Source organism: Pleurodeles waltl, chromosome 12, assembly GCF_031143425.1.
Source record: "Pleurodeles waltl isolate 20211129_DDA chromosome 12, aPleWal1.hap1.20221129, whole genome shotgun sequence".
Lineage (NCBI taxonomy): Eukaryota > Metazoa > Chordata > Amphibia > Caudata > Salamandridae > Pleurodeles > Pleurodeles waltl.
The window spans coordinates 638,947,993-638,964,313 of NC_090451.1; the positions used below are offsets into that span (position 1 = coordinate 638,947,993).

A 16,321-nucleotide genomic window follows, 5' to 3' on the forward strand; every position below is an offset into this window, starting at 1 on the left:
ATAATGGTTCTCTCAAAGCACTGGGCTAGTTTGAAATCCTAGACCTCTGTCCCAGATCAAGGGTCAAGATAATTTGCTGTATTTGAGGTGACTGGAAGGAAATCTAATAACCGTTTCTAAACAAAAAAATTGGAGCTTAAAAAATGTGCATGGATTGCCTGGCTTGCCCGATTTCCCCAGACTCTTTTTCCCATGCTCAATCATTTAATCTGTTCCCAGTCCCGTCTTCTCACCCACTGGGCATAGTAGAAAGCAAGCCACTGACATTCCACCCAGGAGCGAGAGTCAAAAAGGTGTGGTGGTGGGTGAAATCCTGCTGTACAAAAACAAAAGCAATGAGCTGGTGCTGGGCTTACCGTGTAAAACATATCATGACACCCAAAGCTCCCAGAGCAAACTGGTACTTGCTTGGCCCACTGAAGTAAAGATGTAACCCTAGTGACCAACATTACCAATACTCACTGCTTGGCCATGCCCTTACAGTTAGGGGTGCCCCCTACCCCAATTCAAGGGCATCCAGGGAGAAGTCCCATTGGGGTGGAGAGCTGGTAATAGAGATAGCAGCCTGCATGAGATTGCATGGTAGAGGTAGCATCCTGGTAAAGTCTAACAAAGGATCAGGGGTTCGGTGCTCACACAACTCAGGTTTTGGCTTCTGCCCTATAAAGTTGGGAAGACATGAGGCTGGGATTGTGCACCAGAGCAAGTTTAAGCAGCAGCCTCTGTGTCCTGCTGTCCACCTGAGGAGTTAATGTGACCATGGCCGTAATGCCCCGAGGAACAATGCAGAATTTCCACAGAATAGGTTGCGCCCTGTGGGATGATGCGTTACACTTTGTCCTTGGGTATCGTGAAGGATATACCAGTAGCTACGATTTTCCTAAAGCATATTGCAGAAACTTCCTGAAATGAGTTACTGCATGTTTCCTAAGGCATAAAGCTCAGCACCTGTAGAAAAATAACACCGAAAATTAGCAGTTTGGTAGAAGTTATCTTTGCCTTGGGAGAAAGGGATTAGTATAGAGACTGAGAATGTTCCTTTCTAAAACGAAAATAATAAATTGATTAAGAGGTCCTTATTCTCAATTCTTACTTTAATGTCTCCATTTCAGAGCTCTGTGTCTTTGGGCAGTGAGTATGACCTGTCTGATAACTCTGTCTGCAGCTACAACTTCCACAGATCAGCAGATCGCCTAACGGAGAGCAGTGAGGAGACCCCCTCTGTGGAGGTGAATACCGCAATATACACAAATTAGCCTTTTATGGTTCACCCAACCCTCTTTCATTCCTCATATTTATTTCTGGTCTTGCTCGACTTTCTTTCAACGTTACTCCGATTTCTTCTATTTTTCCCACTGTCACTCCTTCTGTCTTGCATATTTTCCTAAGCATGTTTCTTCTCTTTAATTATCCTGAGGTTTTGGGCAAGGCTCCCTAGTCACTTATGACTTCAAAGATTAATTACGTACTTGATGTTAAATCACTGCCTGCATTCAAGATGCGTGTTTTTAAACCAAAATGGCCATCGTCGTGATCATTGGACTCTCCCACTTCTCCATCTTCTTCAGCCAGTTAAGGGGCCGTGATTGTCACAAGCATTTAGTTCCCTAGGTGAGGTCACTTGAGCTATTTGCCAGGTTGTCTATTTTTGTTAAGTTACAGCTATACAAGAGTATAAGCTGTATCAGGCTGTATCGGCCTTTAATAGTAATTTGCTGAACACTGAATTTTATCAGACTGTGATTAAGCCAAGAGTTCTTGTTTCAGATTCTTGTCAGATATTCTAAAAATGTTTGAAAATAACCATACTACCAATTATTGCAATGAAATGTAAATATTTTGAGTTCATTCAGAGAGGCGTAAAGAAAGTGACTTTTTCAGTGACTACTGCTTTTGCAAGAAAAAGTTAGTCATGCTCTTGGTCAAATGGCCTGTTCACCGTTTTCAAAAAAATTTACTTGACTGTCCCTCTGTTTGATGAGTGTAATTTCTGTTTTTCAAGTTAATCATGAATCTGAACTGCCATCTTTGTGGCTACACCCCTCTGGACTGTCAGTACAGAGTTTGCCCACTACAGATTTTAAGAATGTCTTGCTGAATTATCAGAGGAGTCTGATTCTAAAGAAAATACAATTTTTATCATTTGGTTTCTGTGTTCATATTATTGAAGCCTCACAGCTCTAGATGGATGATCTTGTAGAAATAATTACTACCAATTACCCCTCAGCTTAGTACCAGCACATCAAATATAGATTTAGAAAATGACCAGGCTGTATTCTAGAACTGTTTCTTTACATTTCACATTTCACCAATAGAAATATGAAAACACCCAACTTAGATGTCTGATCCTGTCTTATTTATTAGTCAAGCCACCAACAGGATCAGACCCCTTTTCAAGACAATCAAGCACTGTTTCACCCCCTCCCTGTCCTATTCCTCACTCCATCGAAAACTGCAATGCTATCAATCTCTTCTTCAGTAAAAAGAAGTGTACAGAAATTCCAACAGCAAATAAACAACACCAAGTATGCTTCATCTCTTATGCCCACCAATTCCTGTAGAATTCCGAAGCAATCAGGCTTAAAAGCCCTACCTTCCACAGATCTTGCTGACATATTCAGCTCTTTCATAGCAACTTATGACCATATCTTACCATAATCTGTCATTAGAACCCTTTGAAAACACAGTCTGTTTTCAACTGCAAGATCACATCAGAGCTGCTGGCTTCCTATCACACTGACGCACTACTTTTCACATCGTAGGCTATGCCATCCTAACTACGGATGAAGATGACCCTGCGTCTCGATATTGCCGTATCTCTTGTTTGACTGCGACACAGTCCCGCCACCATTATACACACCCTAGAATCTTGAATGGGATTTACCCTGCAATGTCCTTCAGTGGTTTTACTCCCACTTGTCCAACTGACTCCAGTTTGGTCAAACGGGCACGTCCAGGTCCCAAAAGATCGCCACACCTATAGTCTCCCTCATGTTCCATACCGTCTCCTGTCCTCTTCAACCTCTAGATGGACCAACTTGGTGCTGTGCTCACAGATAACACCACCAAGATTCACCACTTTATCAATGATTCACAACTCTACTTGAAGACCTCCTTTGCCTCAGACCTCCAATGCCCTAGACACTATTTGTTTGAAGCTCAAACCTTTCAAGACAGAATTCCAGGCATCTGTTGCGAATAACAAACAAGAAACTCTTCAAAAATGGATGAAGCTTGATGGCTTCAAACCTCAACTTTCACCAAATGCCATTCACTTGGATTCACCCTGGGCTGGACACCAACTTTGCCTGCAAAGAACACAATGCCAAAAGAAAAGAGAGCCTGGGGCTTAAAAAATAAAAAAAATAGAATAGTGAAACCATTTCTTTCAGAAAGCGACTTCAGAACTGCTATTCAAGCCATCTCCTGAAAATGGATGGTGGTAAAACCCTGTTCCATGGCCCCTCTGAATCTACACTGGACTGCTTAAGGGCATCCTACACACTGCAGGACGTCTAGTCCAGGGATTGAAGAAATATAATCACATCACCCTGTCCTGCTGGACCTCCACTGGCTCCCCTTGCAGGTCTTCACCATTTAAAAAAATCAGCTGCATGATTTATTAAAGCCATCACGACCATCACCCCCGCTTTTCTTGCAGCCAAATTTGCCATCTCTGGTTGCTCTCAGAACACAAGCAGCAAGGATACCATCAGAATGAAGACTTAGGTGTAAAAAAGAAAAAAAGCAGCAGGTCTTTTCCAACTATGCATCCAACATCTGGAACAATATCCCCATATCCATCAAAACCGCCACAATGCTACTCCTATTTGGGAAATAGTTGAAGAGCACAGGACTTCTCAACCGTTTGGCTAGGTTTGAGCTAAAGAAATGCCATACATGTGCCTATATACATGTTTGAACTCTGAACAAATGCTCATAAACTTTAACGTGAGCTCGTCCTTCGGCTCTCTGGCCTTTAATGTTAGATACACGATTAGTTACTTCATCTTTGTTCAGTAGTGTAGTTATAGAGGGGATGACCACTCTTGATTTGACTACTTGAAGGTATCTTCAACTGCGTTTTTTTTTGCATTTTTCATTATTGAAGCGCTCTCCTGACGCTATGTTCAATGGTCTCTCTCCCCTCTCTGAACTGTTATCGAATAGAAAAGGCAGGGAGTGATGATATTGACAGGGGTAGCGAAGGCGATGGCAGCAAAAAGGTTTAGTTCACTTCTGTTACCTTTTTTTCATTTTTACCACTCTTTCACTTCCACTTCTCTTATAGTACTTCAAGTGTACCTTCTTATTCGCAATTTCTTTCTTTCTTGTACCATTTTCACTGCTACTACTACTCAGCTCCCCATCTGGGATTTCTTTCTGCTACCAGCTTCCTTCTTCTCACTCACTTTCATTGCTCTGATCTGCCCTCCCATTTCACATCTGTTCATCTCCTTCTCTCACTGCTCTTCTTTTTCTTTCTTTAGATCTTGCTTTCAAGCTGCTCCTTGTGCCAGAGTTGTAACTTTCTAGTGTATGACGAGGAGATCATGGCAGGATGGACACCAGATGACTCCAACCTCAAGACCACCTGTCCCTTCTGTGACCACCCCTTTGTTCCCTTCATTAACATTGAGATCACAGATTACCAGGCACACCCAAGGTACTGCCTTGCTTGTCCTCCTGTTATTTTACCCTCTGTGTTCTGTTGTAAATTTGTTGTGTCTCATTGTCTATTCCCTTTCCAAGCTGTGTGGTGTCACTATTGTGTATTGTAGACGTAGAGAATTAAATTCACATCCTGCAACTCTTAAGACATGCTGTTCTGCACAGCAAGTGTGGACTAATACTTGTGTGGCCTGCAGACAGATGCTTTATAGTCTCCAGGTCTTTTGGTTTGGTTTTGTGCATCCACATTTGCCTGCATGAATGCACTTGTCTCTCTTTTTAAACCTCTGTCTTTAGTTTACTTCTAACTCCTTACTTGTGTTTCTTTCCACCCATTCTACCGATTTCCCCTTTACCTCTCTTTATTTTTTCCTTCTTAACAGTCTAACTCTAGCTTTGCCCCTCCCGGTCTGGTTGCCCCTCTTCTTCTCTGTTACCATCCACTTTTTGTTGGTCCCAGCCTGTTTGGTTTGCCACTGCCTCTTGCGTTTTCCGTGCCATCTCACTGTCTTGAAATCTCCTTTTGGCTCTCCCGAATATGGGTCTCTCCGTTCTGTCTCTGTTTGTCTTTTCTTTCTTCACCTCATCTTTTTTTTCTTTGTTCCACCTACATTTAATATTACCAAAAATATTTTTAATTTCATTGTTTTTCTTTTGTGTTGCTTTGAAATTTAATGGTAGATGAATTACTGTATTCTTTTTTCAGTTGTTCTGGAATGCTGCCTGCTTCAGAAGAAGGCAGCGCAGCCCCGGTTCCTGGAGGTCAGGGCCCTGTGTTAAGTGATCGATATCAGTGCTTAGCCCTTGACAAAGAAGAGTCAGACGTCGGCCCTGCAGTGTGTAACGGCTGCAGTGACAACATGGTAGGAGGCCTTCAGGCTCAGAAGACCGTGGTTGAGCACTGAACTTTGTGTAGAAGTTAAGAAACGGCACAATCTAGGTTTACAAATGGCACAGATATGTGCAGAAATGTTTCATTTAAGGCTCCAACCTGAGGTGATCAGCTTAGTGCTGTCTTTGCAGAATTTTATAGCCGAACAGTCCGTCATAAAGAATTTTATACAAAAAAAGTCACATCAGGTGATTTCCCTATAACTGAGCTGTATAATTCTTGTACATGTATGTTCTTTGTAATTTAGACCTTAAAGGCTACTACATTCAAAATATGTAAAGATGAGTAACACAGTAAAAAAAAGTGTACTTCCTTTTATCTATACACCTAAATCTGATAAAAAGGTATGAGCCTTTCTGACCAGACATTTCTTTGCATGACCTTTGTCTTTTCCTTTAGGTTTCAGCTAGTCAGAATCCAAACTCAGAACTAGTCACTGTGCCCTATCTGAGCCCCTTGGTTCTAAGGAAAGAACTGGAGAGCTTATTGGAGAACGAAGGAGGAGACTTTTTGTCTCAACCTGAGCTGGTGAACAGTCACCCGATCATCTACTGGAACCTGGTTTGGTACTTCCAGCGCTTGGCATTACCGAGCAATCTGCTTCGGCTTGTCATGTCTTCCAAACACATGAGACAAAGCCCCCAGGTACTGTCGTATTCTCTTCCACCTTTAGTTTAAAAAAATGGATAGAACAATATGTGTACACTGTTCAGACATGTGATATATTTCTGGAGCCCTGACTTTTTAAAATACTTTACCAGTTTTGCAAAGACCTCAGCGACATTGTATGTATTGGTACCAAGTATGTGCTGCCTCTTGTAGAAATCCATTACATCTTCCTATTTTAATTATTTCTTTCACAGTTTGACAAGTTGGTATCTTGTCTATTCCATCTTTTGTCTTCAAATTGTGCCACTCTGTATGGCAGCACAGCTGCACATCCTGGAGTGACATAAGAGTTTCAATAGGGCTGTATCAATCTATTCCAGTGGTAGATTTTCCATCTGCCTTTTTCAAGGTCCTCATGTTTGCCTGCTCCTATGGTCTATTATCTGTTGCTGTGGGGAAAGAACTGCATCTTACAATGCTACACACATATGCTTATTCCAATGGGTCACATTTTACCGTTGCACCTGTGCCACAACTACTTGGTCCTGAGGTGGCACATGTCCCGGTTCTGCTGACGCCACATCTCCCTGTTGACTTGCATTTTCAGTTCAAGTGGTCCCACATCTTCCCTGTTGTGAGGATGTCCGATTTCTCCATTCCTGTTCTTCATTGTAGAGATATCACATCTTCATTGTTGTGCCATGAATGCCACTTATTCTTCCTGTGCCTCCACCCCGTATCTCATTGTTCTAGTAGTTTAACATCTTCTGTTCCAATAGCGCCACAGCTCCTGCTCCCATGGCACCACATGTACTTTTCCAGTGGCATTACATCTCACGTTTCATTGGCATCACATCTCCTTTCCAAGGCAATTCATTTCCTTCTGGCGGCATCACACGTTCTGGTTCCTGTGACTGCAATTCTCATTTGCATTGTTGCTGAACCGCGTCTACTAGTAGTGCAAGAGTCTACAAATCTCAGTTACATAATCTGTCAGAAAGTTCAGTGTCTACTCCAAAGTTATGGAATGTCCGCCCCTGTTAGTCTCCACATATCGTCCTGCTGACATTTAGAAAAGCCTTCCAAGATATTCCTGATTAACTTAGGTGATAATGTGTTTTGTAGTTATAATTTTCAGTGCCACACTCATGTCTTGAGATAATCAAGTTTTCTGAGGTTATTCATCATTACCATCTGGTCTTTCAAATCCAAGAATTTCACAAACCTGTTCTGTCTTTTTCAGAATGACCCCTTCTGGTCACCACAGGAGAGCCCACAGGTTGTAGTTCATCTGATGTGGGACTGCTTGATTCCAGAAACTGATGGCTGGCCACCACTTTTTGCTCTCTGGAGGTTACACAGTAAGTATCAATTTGTGAGTTGCATTTGGAATTAGATTGACGTGTTTACTGATCAGTTACATTTTGCATTTATTCTCCAGGTAACATCCCAATTCGCGCCCCTGCCTGGTGGCGTCATAGCCACCCTTTCACTCTTGCTTTCCTCGAAGAGATTCTGCGGTACGTGGGACTCAACGAGGTTCATAAAGCCATTTCTCTATTTATGGACACAAAGGCCAACCAGCGTTCTCCTCCACGAATCCAACGGTACAGCATTAACGTAATTCATTGCTACTTGTTCCCCTTCCTCAACACTTCTTTATCATTCTACTAATCCTTCTCCACCTATTATACTTTCTTCCTTTCTGTCACCCCTTTACCTCCTCCTCCCTCACCATACCAACTACAGTTCCTACCATTGCTACCAATTATACTCCCTCCATCAGCCCCTGTTCTAATTCCTCCATTATCACCCCTTCCACTGTCTCTTCTTCCATTGCTTCCTGACGTTCTACTCTTCATTACTACATCATGTACGACTACTTCTAATCTTACCTCTTCTATTTCCTTTATCACAACCTCATCTACCTGCCCCTTTGTCCATCACCACTGTCCATGTCCTCCTCTTCATCACTTCATCACTGTCCATGTCCTCCTCTTCAACACCACCTAATCTACATATTCTTCCATATTGACCTATTCTATTTTATCTGATTCCTTTGGCACCTCTTCCATCGATGTCAAAATGTTCTTATTCTGCACATCCATCACCATCTCCATTACGTTGTCCTCTTCTTCCATTGCTGCAGTTTTGTTGCACCTCTTCTGTTTCATGTTCCACCAGAAATCTATTTTCTCCTTCTGCCAACTTATCATTAACATCCTCTCCTTCCATCATTGCACTGCACTCTTTTATCAAAAGCATCTGTTTCTACAGCTACTTATTTCTTTACGTTCACTAAATTCTCTAGACGTTGGTGCTGCAACCTGCGCTGCCACAATATCATGTTTAGTTTTTTTTTATGTTTTTTCGAACTGAATAAAATATAAACACCAAGACCAAACAGCTACTATTAGTAGAAGCAACCTAGAGAACACAATGTAATTACCCTTCAGCTTCATAAGATGTGGTAAACTTATTTCTCCAGTATTGGATCTTTCATAGATTCACATGCTTGAATCATCCCCATCTTCGAGGTGGGAGCCTCACAGTAACTTTAAATACACAAAGCAGTAAGTTTGAAACCAGTAGGCCTCAGTATCCCCCATACGATATTTTATAGCCTATCCACCTTGTTTTGTGAAAAGACCCAAACTTCAGTGCCAACCAATCTGGATTCAGCCCCCTCCCAAACACTCCCAACAGAGGCTGACTTCCCTCAGATTTTCTACTGCACGTCGTGTGAAGGGAGTCTCCCTGAGCTCTGCTCAGTTTACCTTTTTTCTGACTGAAAATTGTTTCTCTCAAGAACCCAGCTTTCCAGCTTTATCATGTCTGAAAAGACAAAAGAGGGTCTGTTCAGAGACTGTGGCAGTTGTGGGAAGAAGACACTACATGTTGATGACCCCCACAAGAAGTGCATCTACTGCCTTCATCCAGACCACAAGGTGTGAGACTGCAAGATCTGTCGCACCTTTAGTCAAAAAACCCTCAAAGACCGTGAGGGTAGGCTTCTCTTGTGGCTGCAGAAGCAGAAAGCCATGGAGCATCCTTCCTCAGACGAAAGCAAAGCGTCATCTCATGCTTCTCACTCCCAAAAAAGAACAGGTGAGAGAGGAAGATTTCCTGATGAGCCACCGAGGAAGATGGCCAAAAGGATGAAGCAGGTCTCCACCGAGGCAAAAAAGGGTGTTTCCCAGTCAGAGACCCACACAAGTTTTCCAAAAAAGGTTCGTTCAGAGCCTACTTCGCCTCTACACAGGAAGAGTACAGCGAAAAGGAGGAATCCCTGTCTGTCACCCCCGAAAGATCCTAAAAAAATATTTTCAAGTAAAAGGCACCCGTTGACGACCACCCCGTCGACGACGGTGACATCAACGACAGTGTCGTCGTTTACAACGGCGGTCTCACCGATGATCATGACGTCGTCACCATTATCGTCGACGACGATAATTACAGCTAAAATATTTTAAAAAGCTTCGTCGACGAACACGTCGACGGCGGAGGCTTTTGGGTACACCAATCGACCAAGGCATTTCCGTCGATGAAGCACCTCTCGATGAGGTTTAAGAAGAGCACACCGGCGATACAGGTGCCAACAGGGGAACCGTCGACGAAGGCACCGTCGACGAGGGAACCGTCGACGAGGGAACCGACGAAGGAACCGTCGACGAGCATATCGTCGACAGCAGTGACAATGTATAAACCATCGACCCTCCAGTGTACTCCACCGGACCAATCGTCAACAATGATGCCTTACTCTCAAGACGATTCAGCAAGATTCTTGCCTCTTTCACTCATAACCATGGGGGACAAATCTTCTGATATTCTTCCAATGCATACCTCCCCGAGCAAAGTATTGCCATATGCCCGCAACATCTCTTGGATGATGATGATGACGCATACTCCCAATACGAGGGAATATTTGGTGCAGCGAGTAGCCCTTCGCAGCTGCATGTAAAATGCCAGGACTTTGATGAGGAAGATGAAGAGCAGTACCAGCCCAACTATGCTTCAACGTCATACCCCCTGACAGAACAACAATTATCCCTCTCCATGCCAAGCACATTGGTGTCAGACCTTCAGTCTATGCTCAATGACTACTACAGAATGTTCCCACCATCAACATCTACCACACCACCCAGGCTTGAAACCTACCAGATGCCTCGTCAAACCCAGAGGACCAGTCTCCCGGAGACGCTGCATGCTGGCATACCTTTGAGTAGCCAAGCGCAAGAAGCTCATCCCTCCTCGGACGACGAAAGGGAAGAGGGTGAGTTAAGAGATTCAGTGACCAGTGAATGGGATGATTACCTCGTCCCCATACCATCTCCACCTCCAGCAGGTCCAGTGGATTTGCCTCCAGAGGACATAGGAGGTTTTCATAATTTGATCGAGAGAGTGGCAAAACGATTTGGCCTTTCTATTATCTCTCATGAAACAGAGTGCTTCCTTTACGACTTCAAGGAGCCATCAAAGAGATCGGTAAGAGCAATACCGATAGTAGATTTGTTATGGCAGGAAGGGTTGAAGGCGATGAAGAATCCAGCGACAGTGCCTTCACAAATGCCAAGGCTAGAAAAGAAATATAAGGCCCCGGATGATTCTCCCACCTGCTTAGTGTCGCAACCGAAACCGGATTCGGTGATATCGCAAGCAGGGCAACGACGTTCTAGAAACCCTTCCACACCTATAGCATCTCCCCCAGACAAAGAAGGGAGGAGATTAGATAATATTGGGGAAAAATTCTCCTCTGTAGCGGCGGTCACAGTCAAGGCAGCTAATTCCCTCGCCATCCTAGGGAGATATGATCGCCAGATGTGGGCAGACATGTCTGCTTTCTTGGATCTCTTGCCGGAGGATGTCAAGGTGGAAGCGAAGAAGGTGTTGCAGGAAGGAGAACGGATTGCGGCAGAGATTATAGACAGCGCAATAGACATTTCCTTAACTGGTTTTAGACAATTGGCTGGTGCAGCACACCGGCGATACAGGTGCAGATCATTTGGAACATTGTGGTTGAACAGGCATAGGATGGAAAATGATCAGTAGGTGAATGGAGTGAGCAATTTCCTCATGTCCTTTGTGATTGCCCTTAGATTTGTTCAAAAATGGGATTTTATTTTGCTTGTTTTTTACCTTGCAACACTAAGATCTGAATTACAAGTTGGCTGCAAATTGGTGTGGGAATATCCCATGCACCAAATGGATGCCCCAAATGGCTATGTCGAGTTTTGTCCCCTGAATGGGGGATAGCTACACGGACAACGACATTTCTGATCGACTTTTAACCTCAGATTCCTCACATTTGAATAGTCCCCAGGCGCCAGACTTGATTTGGAAAATCTTAAGCAGTATCTCTGCATGCCTGTAGGTGGCGCCTATAGACTGTCAGCATTTTCCACATCAGAAGTGATGTCACGATGCCCATATGTGCGTTATCCCAGCATGCTGACATCACTTCCTTTCTTTGTGTGCCAACAGTGTGGATCCAAAGAGCTACCTCGTCACTTTTTGACCACTTTTTTCAAATTTTTGTCAATCTTTTTTTGAGCAGTTGCTCCCAGTGTGCTGTCGATATGTCACCTAACAAAGCTACGTATTTTAAACCTTGTTGGGAGTGTTACAGATACTTGTCTGTCTGATCCCCACTTTGTCTATCTCTGGTGCCTGGGTCGGACGATGACCATGAGACCTGCCCTGAGCGCAAGTCAATGCACCCCAAGGCGATCTGCGAGCGGGCGATGAAGCTCCTAGTGACCCGGCTGAAGGTAGCTCCATGTCACACTCCACGCTGATCCTGAGGGAGATTTCGAGCCGCTCTCTGAGCCGTTCCTGTGGATAGTAGTCTTCCTGTTCCATATTTTCTTTCTCGAAGTTGGTAATGTTGCTACCGATCCCAAGAGAGATGTTGGGCCGCTCCCCTAACCGTTCCTGCAGATGAGAATCTTTCCACTCCAAAACATCTCCTCGAACTCTGTGAAGTCCAAGGAGCACACGAAGAAGAATTCAAAATGTTCTTCAGCTTCCCCATCCAAACACCTTTCTTTGAGGTGCTGTCCCTGCCCTCCACCTCCGAAGCCAGTTACTGGATTCGCTGCATGCTTTCCTGAGTTCCCCGGAGCTGGAGTGACCCTGCCCAACTCAAAGACCTTTGTGACGCCACGTATGCCATCTTTGGGTCTCCTTCAGGCTCCACAGAGCCAAGAGGTGCCCTTGCTGGGTTACCGCCCTCTGGATCTGCCCCTAGATACATTCTGACACTGACGTGTACCTCCACCCACCCCAGCTCCACTCCTCCTGACGCAGTCCCTGAAGCCGCTAGCACTGCACAACAATGAGCCTATCCCGATCTCCTACTCTAAGATGACGACTGTCAAATTTGACACCAGTGCTGTCCATTGCATAATCCCTGATCTTGCTCCCTTTGGACAGGCCCTTCCTACCAGAAAGGGTGAGGAAGAGGGTTATGGCCCCTTTGAGGATGACCCACACCAGGATTGGTATGAGATGCTGGTTAACGCTAGTGGCCTGTATACCTTTTCACACTCTTGGAAACTTTCTTCTCTGGGCCCCGTTATAGAGGAAGGCACATCTTTTGCCATTGTGATGCGTAGGGCAGTGGAGGTCCTTGACCCTGCAACTGCTAGCCGTTGAGGTCAAGACAAATGTCTTGATGGAGGTGCATCATCCGGGGACAAGCTCTGTCAAGCCATTGCTACCCCATAATGAGGCCCTTACTGACATTCGCCTGGGATGCCTGGCTTAAGCCTTGCACAAGCGGTCCTGTGCGCCGGATGATTGTTCATCATCATTCCCTCCCCAGACAGCCTAGTGGTACAGGCCTCAACAGCTACAGCCATCCCAAGTAGATAGGGAACCCAAGAGGCTGGATACTTTTTGAAAGAGGACCTTCTATTCCACCAGCTTGTCCTTGCAGTCTGTGACACTACATGTCTCTTAGACTGATATTCCCATGCTCTATAAGACTTAATTGCACAGCTCAAAGGCATTACCTGTGGTTCACAGTAGACCACAAGTATTTCCAATTGGATGTGCTCCCTTTCCGCCTTATCAGTACCACCCAGATATTCCTGAAAGTGATGGAGGTGGTTGTAGCACACCAGTGGAGTTCGAGAGTTCCTGTCTTTCCCTACCTTGACAACTGGCTGCTGAAGATGAGATCACCCCAGGTAGTCATCACCCACCTCCAGACTACGACGAACCTCCTGCAATCACTGTGGTTCACAATCAACAGGCCAAAGTTATTCCTGACTCCTCAGACGTTTCCTTTCATCAGAGCCATTCTGGGCATGGTACAGTTCCATATCTACTCTCTGGAGCGAAGCATCAAGGGCATTTGGGCTTTAATCCCGATGTTTCAAATTTAGGCATAGATTTCGGTGAGACTGACTTTGAGGCACCTAGGTCTGATCGCCTCCTGCATCTTGCTCATGAAACACATCCGATGGCACATGCGGGGTCTGCAGTGGGATCTGAAGTCGCATTGGGTGCAACATCAACAGAAACTCTCTGACTTTGTCCAAATTTCAAAGGAGACTGCAAAAGATCTGCAGTAGTGGCTGACGAACCGGGATTGGGTCAGCAGCAGACCCCTCTCCCTTCCCTCACCTGGAGCCGACAATGATGACTGATGCGTGACATCTGGGTTGGGGCCGCCATCTGAGAGAGGTGGAGATCAGAGGACTCTGGGCTCCGATGGAGTCTCATCTCCACATCAGTCTCCTAGAGCTATCTATCTGGCATTGAAAGCCTTCTTATCATCCATTAGGAGAAGGCTGATACATGTGTTCATGGATGACAATATCACCACCATGTGATATTGCAACAAGCAGGGCAGGGTGGGGTCGTGGACCCTGTGCCAGGAGGCTGTGCACCTATGGACTTTGCGGAGCACCAGGACATCTTCCTGGTTGTATAGCACCTGGCAGGATCTCTGAACGCCAGGGCAGACAAACTCAGCAGTCAATGCTTTGAAGATCACGAATGGCATTTGCACCCAGAAGTGGCACCAGGTCTTTTCAGAGAATGGGGAGAACCTTGGCTTAATCTATTCAACACCCTTGAGAATAAGCAATGTCAGAGCTTTTGCGAGATGGAGTTTCCAAAGCAGCTTTAGCTCTCGGAGGTGAGTTCTGCTTAGACTGGAACCCAGGGCTTCTTTCTGTGGGTACGGCTCCTACTTTGGATTCTCAGGAAGATCAGGACTGACAAAGCCTAAGTCATCCTAGTGGCCCCAGTATCCCAAACTAGTGAGCATGACCATCTGTCCTCCGATCAGGATGCCCCTTCAGGAGGATCTCCTGTTGCTGCCACAGGACAGGATCCGGCACCTGAATCTGCACACTTTCCACTTCATGCCTGCAGATTGAGCGATGACAGTTAAGAGTTTTTGACCTTCGTCTGTGATGTCATCCTGGTTGCCAAGCGTCTCTCAACTAAGACTTGTATACTCCTGCTATTGTGACCAATTTTGGGCTTGGTGCTCCTCACGTCACGTGGGACACCCTTTCTGCAACCCTGTCAGATGGACACCTGTTTGTGTATCTTCAGCTTGGCTTGCCCTGGGCACTGTTTAAGGCTGCCTTTCTGCTATTTTGGCTTTCTGCGGTTGCCGGATCAACCCTAGCCGTTCAAGTCATTGATTGTGACCTGTTTTCTCAAAGGTTTACAGAATTTGTTCCCTCCTACCCTTTATGTTATATCCCAATAGGATCTCATTTTAGTTTTGACTTAACTTATGTATTCTCCCTTTGAGCTCTTGCACAGCTACCCTCTGAGGCTGCTGACAATCAAGACAGTCTTCCTAGTGGCCATTACATCGTCCTTGAGGGTCAGTGGGATTAAAGCTTTGTCAGTTCACTCTCCGTACACCAGCTTTTACCCGTAAAAACTGGTTCTGCGAACACGTGCCTTTTTTCTGCCGAAGGTGGTCACTCCCTTTCATGACGACCAGAACATCAGGTTGCCAACATTTTTCATCTCACCTCATCCTTCTAAGGAGGAGAAGAGACTCTACTGCCTGGATCTTAAGAGAGCTCTCTCTTTCTACATCGACTGCATCAAAGAACATTGGGTGGAGAATAAACTCTTCATTTGGTCCACTTTTATGAAAAAGAGCAAGGCAGTGCAGAAACGTCCCATGTCTTGATGGATTGTACTTAGAGATGCCACCTGGCAGTTTTTTCTAAAGAAACCACAGATTTTTTAATTTTGGGTTGCGTGTGTTGCTCACCCGTCATTAGTTCGAGCTATGGTGCAGTGCCTCTGGAAGCCATGCACCATAGGTAATGTCAGATGTAGGTTTACACTTCCCCTCATTATTAGTGTCACTATAAACATCCACCTAGGTTTGCGAAAAAACTGAATAACTTCTTGCCTTTTTTAGCACCAATTGTGGTGAGCTCTTCATCTTTTAACTTCATGCCCTTATGCTTCATGAGTGACACCAGCTGCTTGCAATGATAAGACCAGGTTTCTTTGCAGGAGGTGATTTGGGGTGAGGAACGGCAGGTAGCCAGGTTCTATGTATTGTATGATTTCTACACCCCACTTCTCGAACGTTGTTTTTTTCTCCTTCAAGACCTGCAATTCAATTTGTTTGCTCAGGTTATGATGGGAGATGCTTTTGAGTTTTTATGGGATGCTTGCTGAAATGCGACTGAGTGAATGTCAGCAGTACTGATGTGCCATAGCGAGGGAATTTCCTGAATCATGCTGAACAAAGTGTCTCTGTTGATTATGTTGTGCACCTCTGAGACTTAAATTTTGGTTCAAAAATACATTTATTCGGCACTGAGTAGCTGTTATGTACCGTCCCTTACTTCTAATACTTGTTCCTGAATGCCAAGTACCTTTGATCAATGGTCGGTGGCAGCCTAACTGTAGCCTGGGTATGAGCTCTGGTGCTAATTGTTGGCAGCTCTGCACTCCCAGGTGGACCCTGCGGCACTTTACTCATATTACGACAGTTTAAGTGCCTTCCTACTCTGGTGTTTTTTGTGTTGAGGAACCCTCTGTGCAAGTCTTGTGTTTTAAAATGCTGCCTTTTGCGCAACTTGGGATAATTTGATTTTTGCCCTTATCGAGTTGCTATGGATAGTTTTTGGGGCCTGTTTCCTTCTGAGGTGC

At 44.9% G+C, this 16,321-nt stretch overlaps 1 protein-coding gene across 2 annotated transcripts in view; it reads left to right on the top strand.

Moving 5' to 3' along the window:
• The window catches only part of DENND4B (DENN domain containing 4B), a 167,109-nt gene that overhangs the window by 119,368 nt on the left and 31,420 nt on the right, over positions 1–16,321 (top strand). For both annotated transcript variants that reach the window (XM_069218173.1, XM_069218174.1), the window contains 6 exons: positions 1,113–1,229; positions 4,491–4,666; positions 5,378–5,534; positions 5,963–6,208; positions 7,416–7,533; positions 7,614–7,779. In XM_069218173.1, coding sequence (XP_069074274.1) covers positions 1,113–1,229; positions 4,491–4,666; positions 5,378–5,534; positions 5,963–6,208; positions 7,416–7,533; positions 7,614–7,779 — 980 coding nt within the window. The remainder of the gene's footprint in view (positions 1–1,112; positions 1,230–4,490; positions 4,667–5,377; positions 5,535–5,962; positions 6,209–7,415; positions 7,534–7,613; positions 7,780–16,321) is intronic.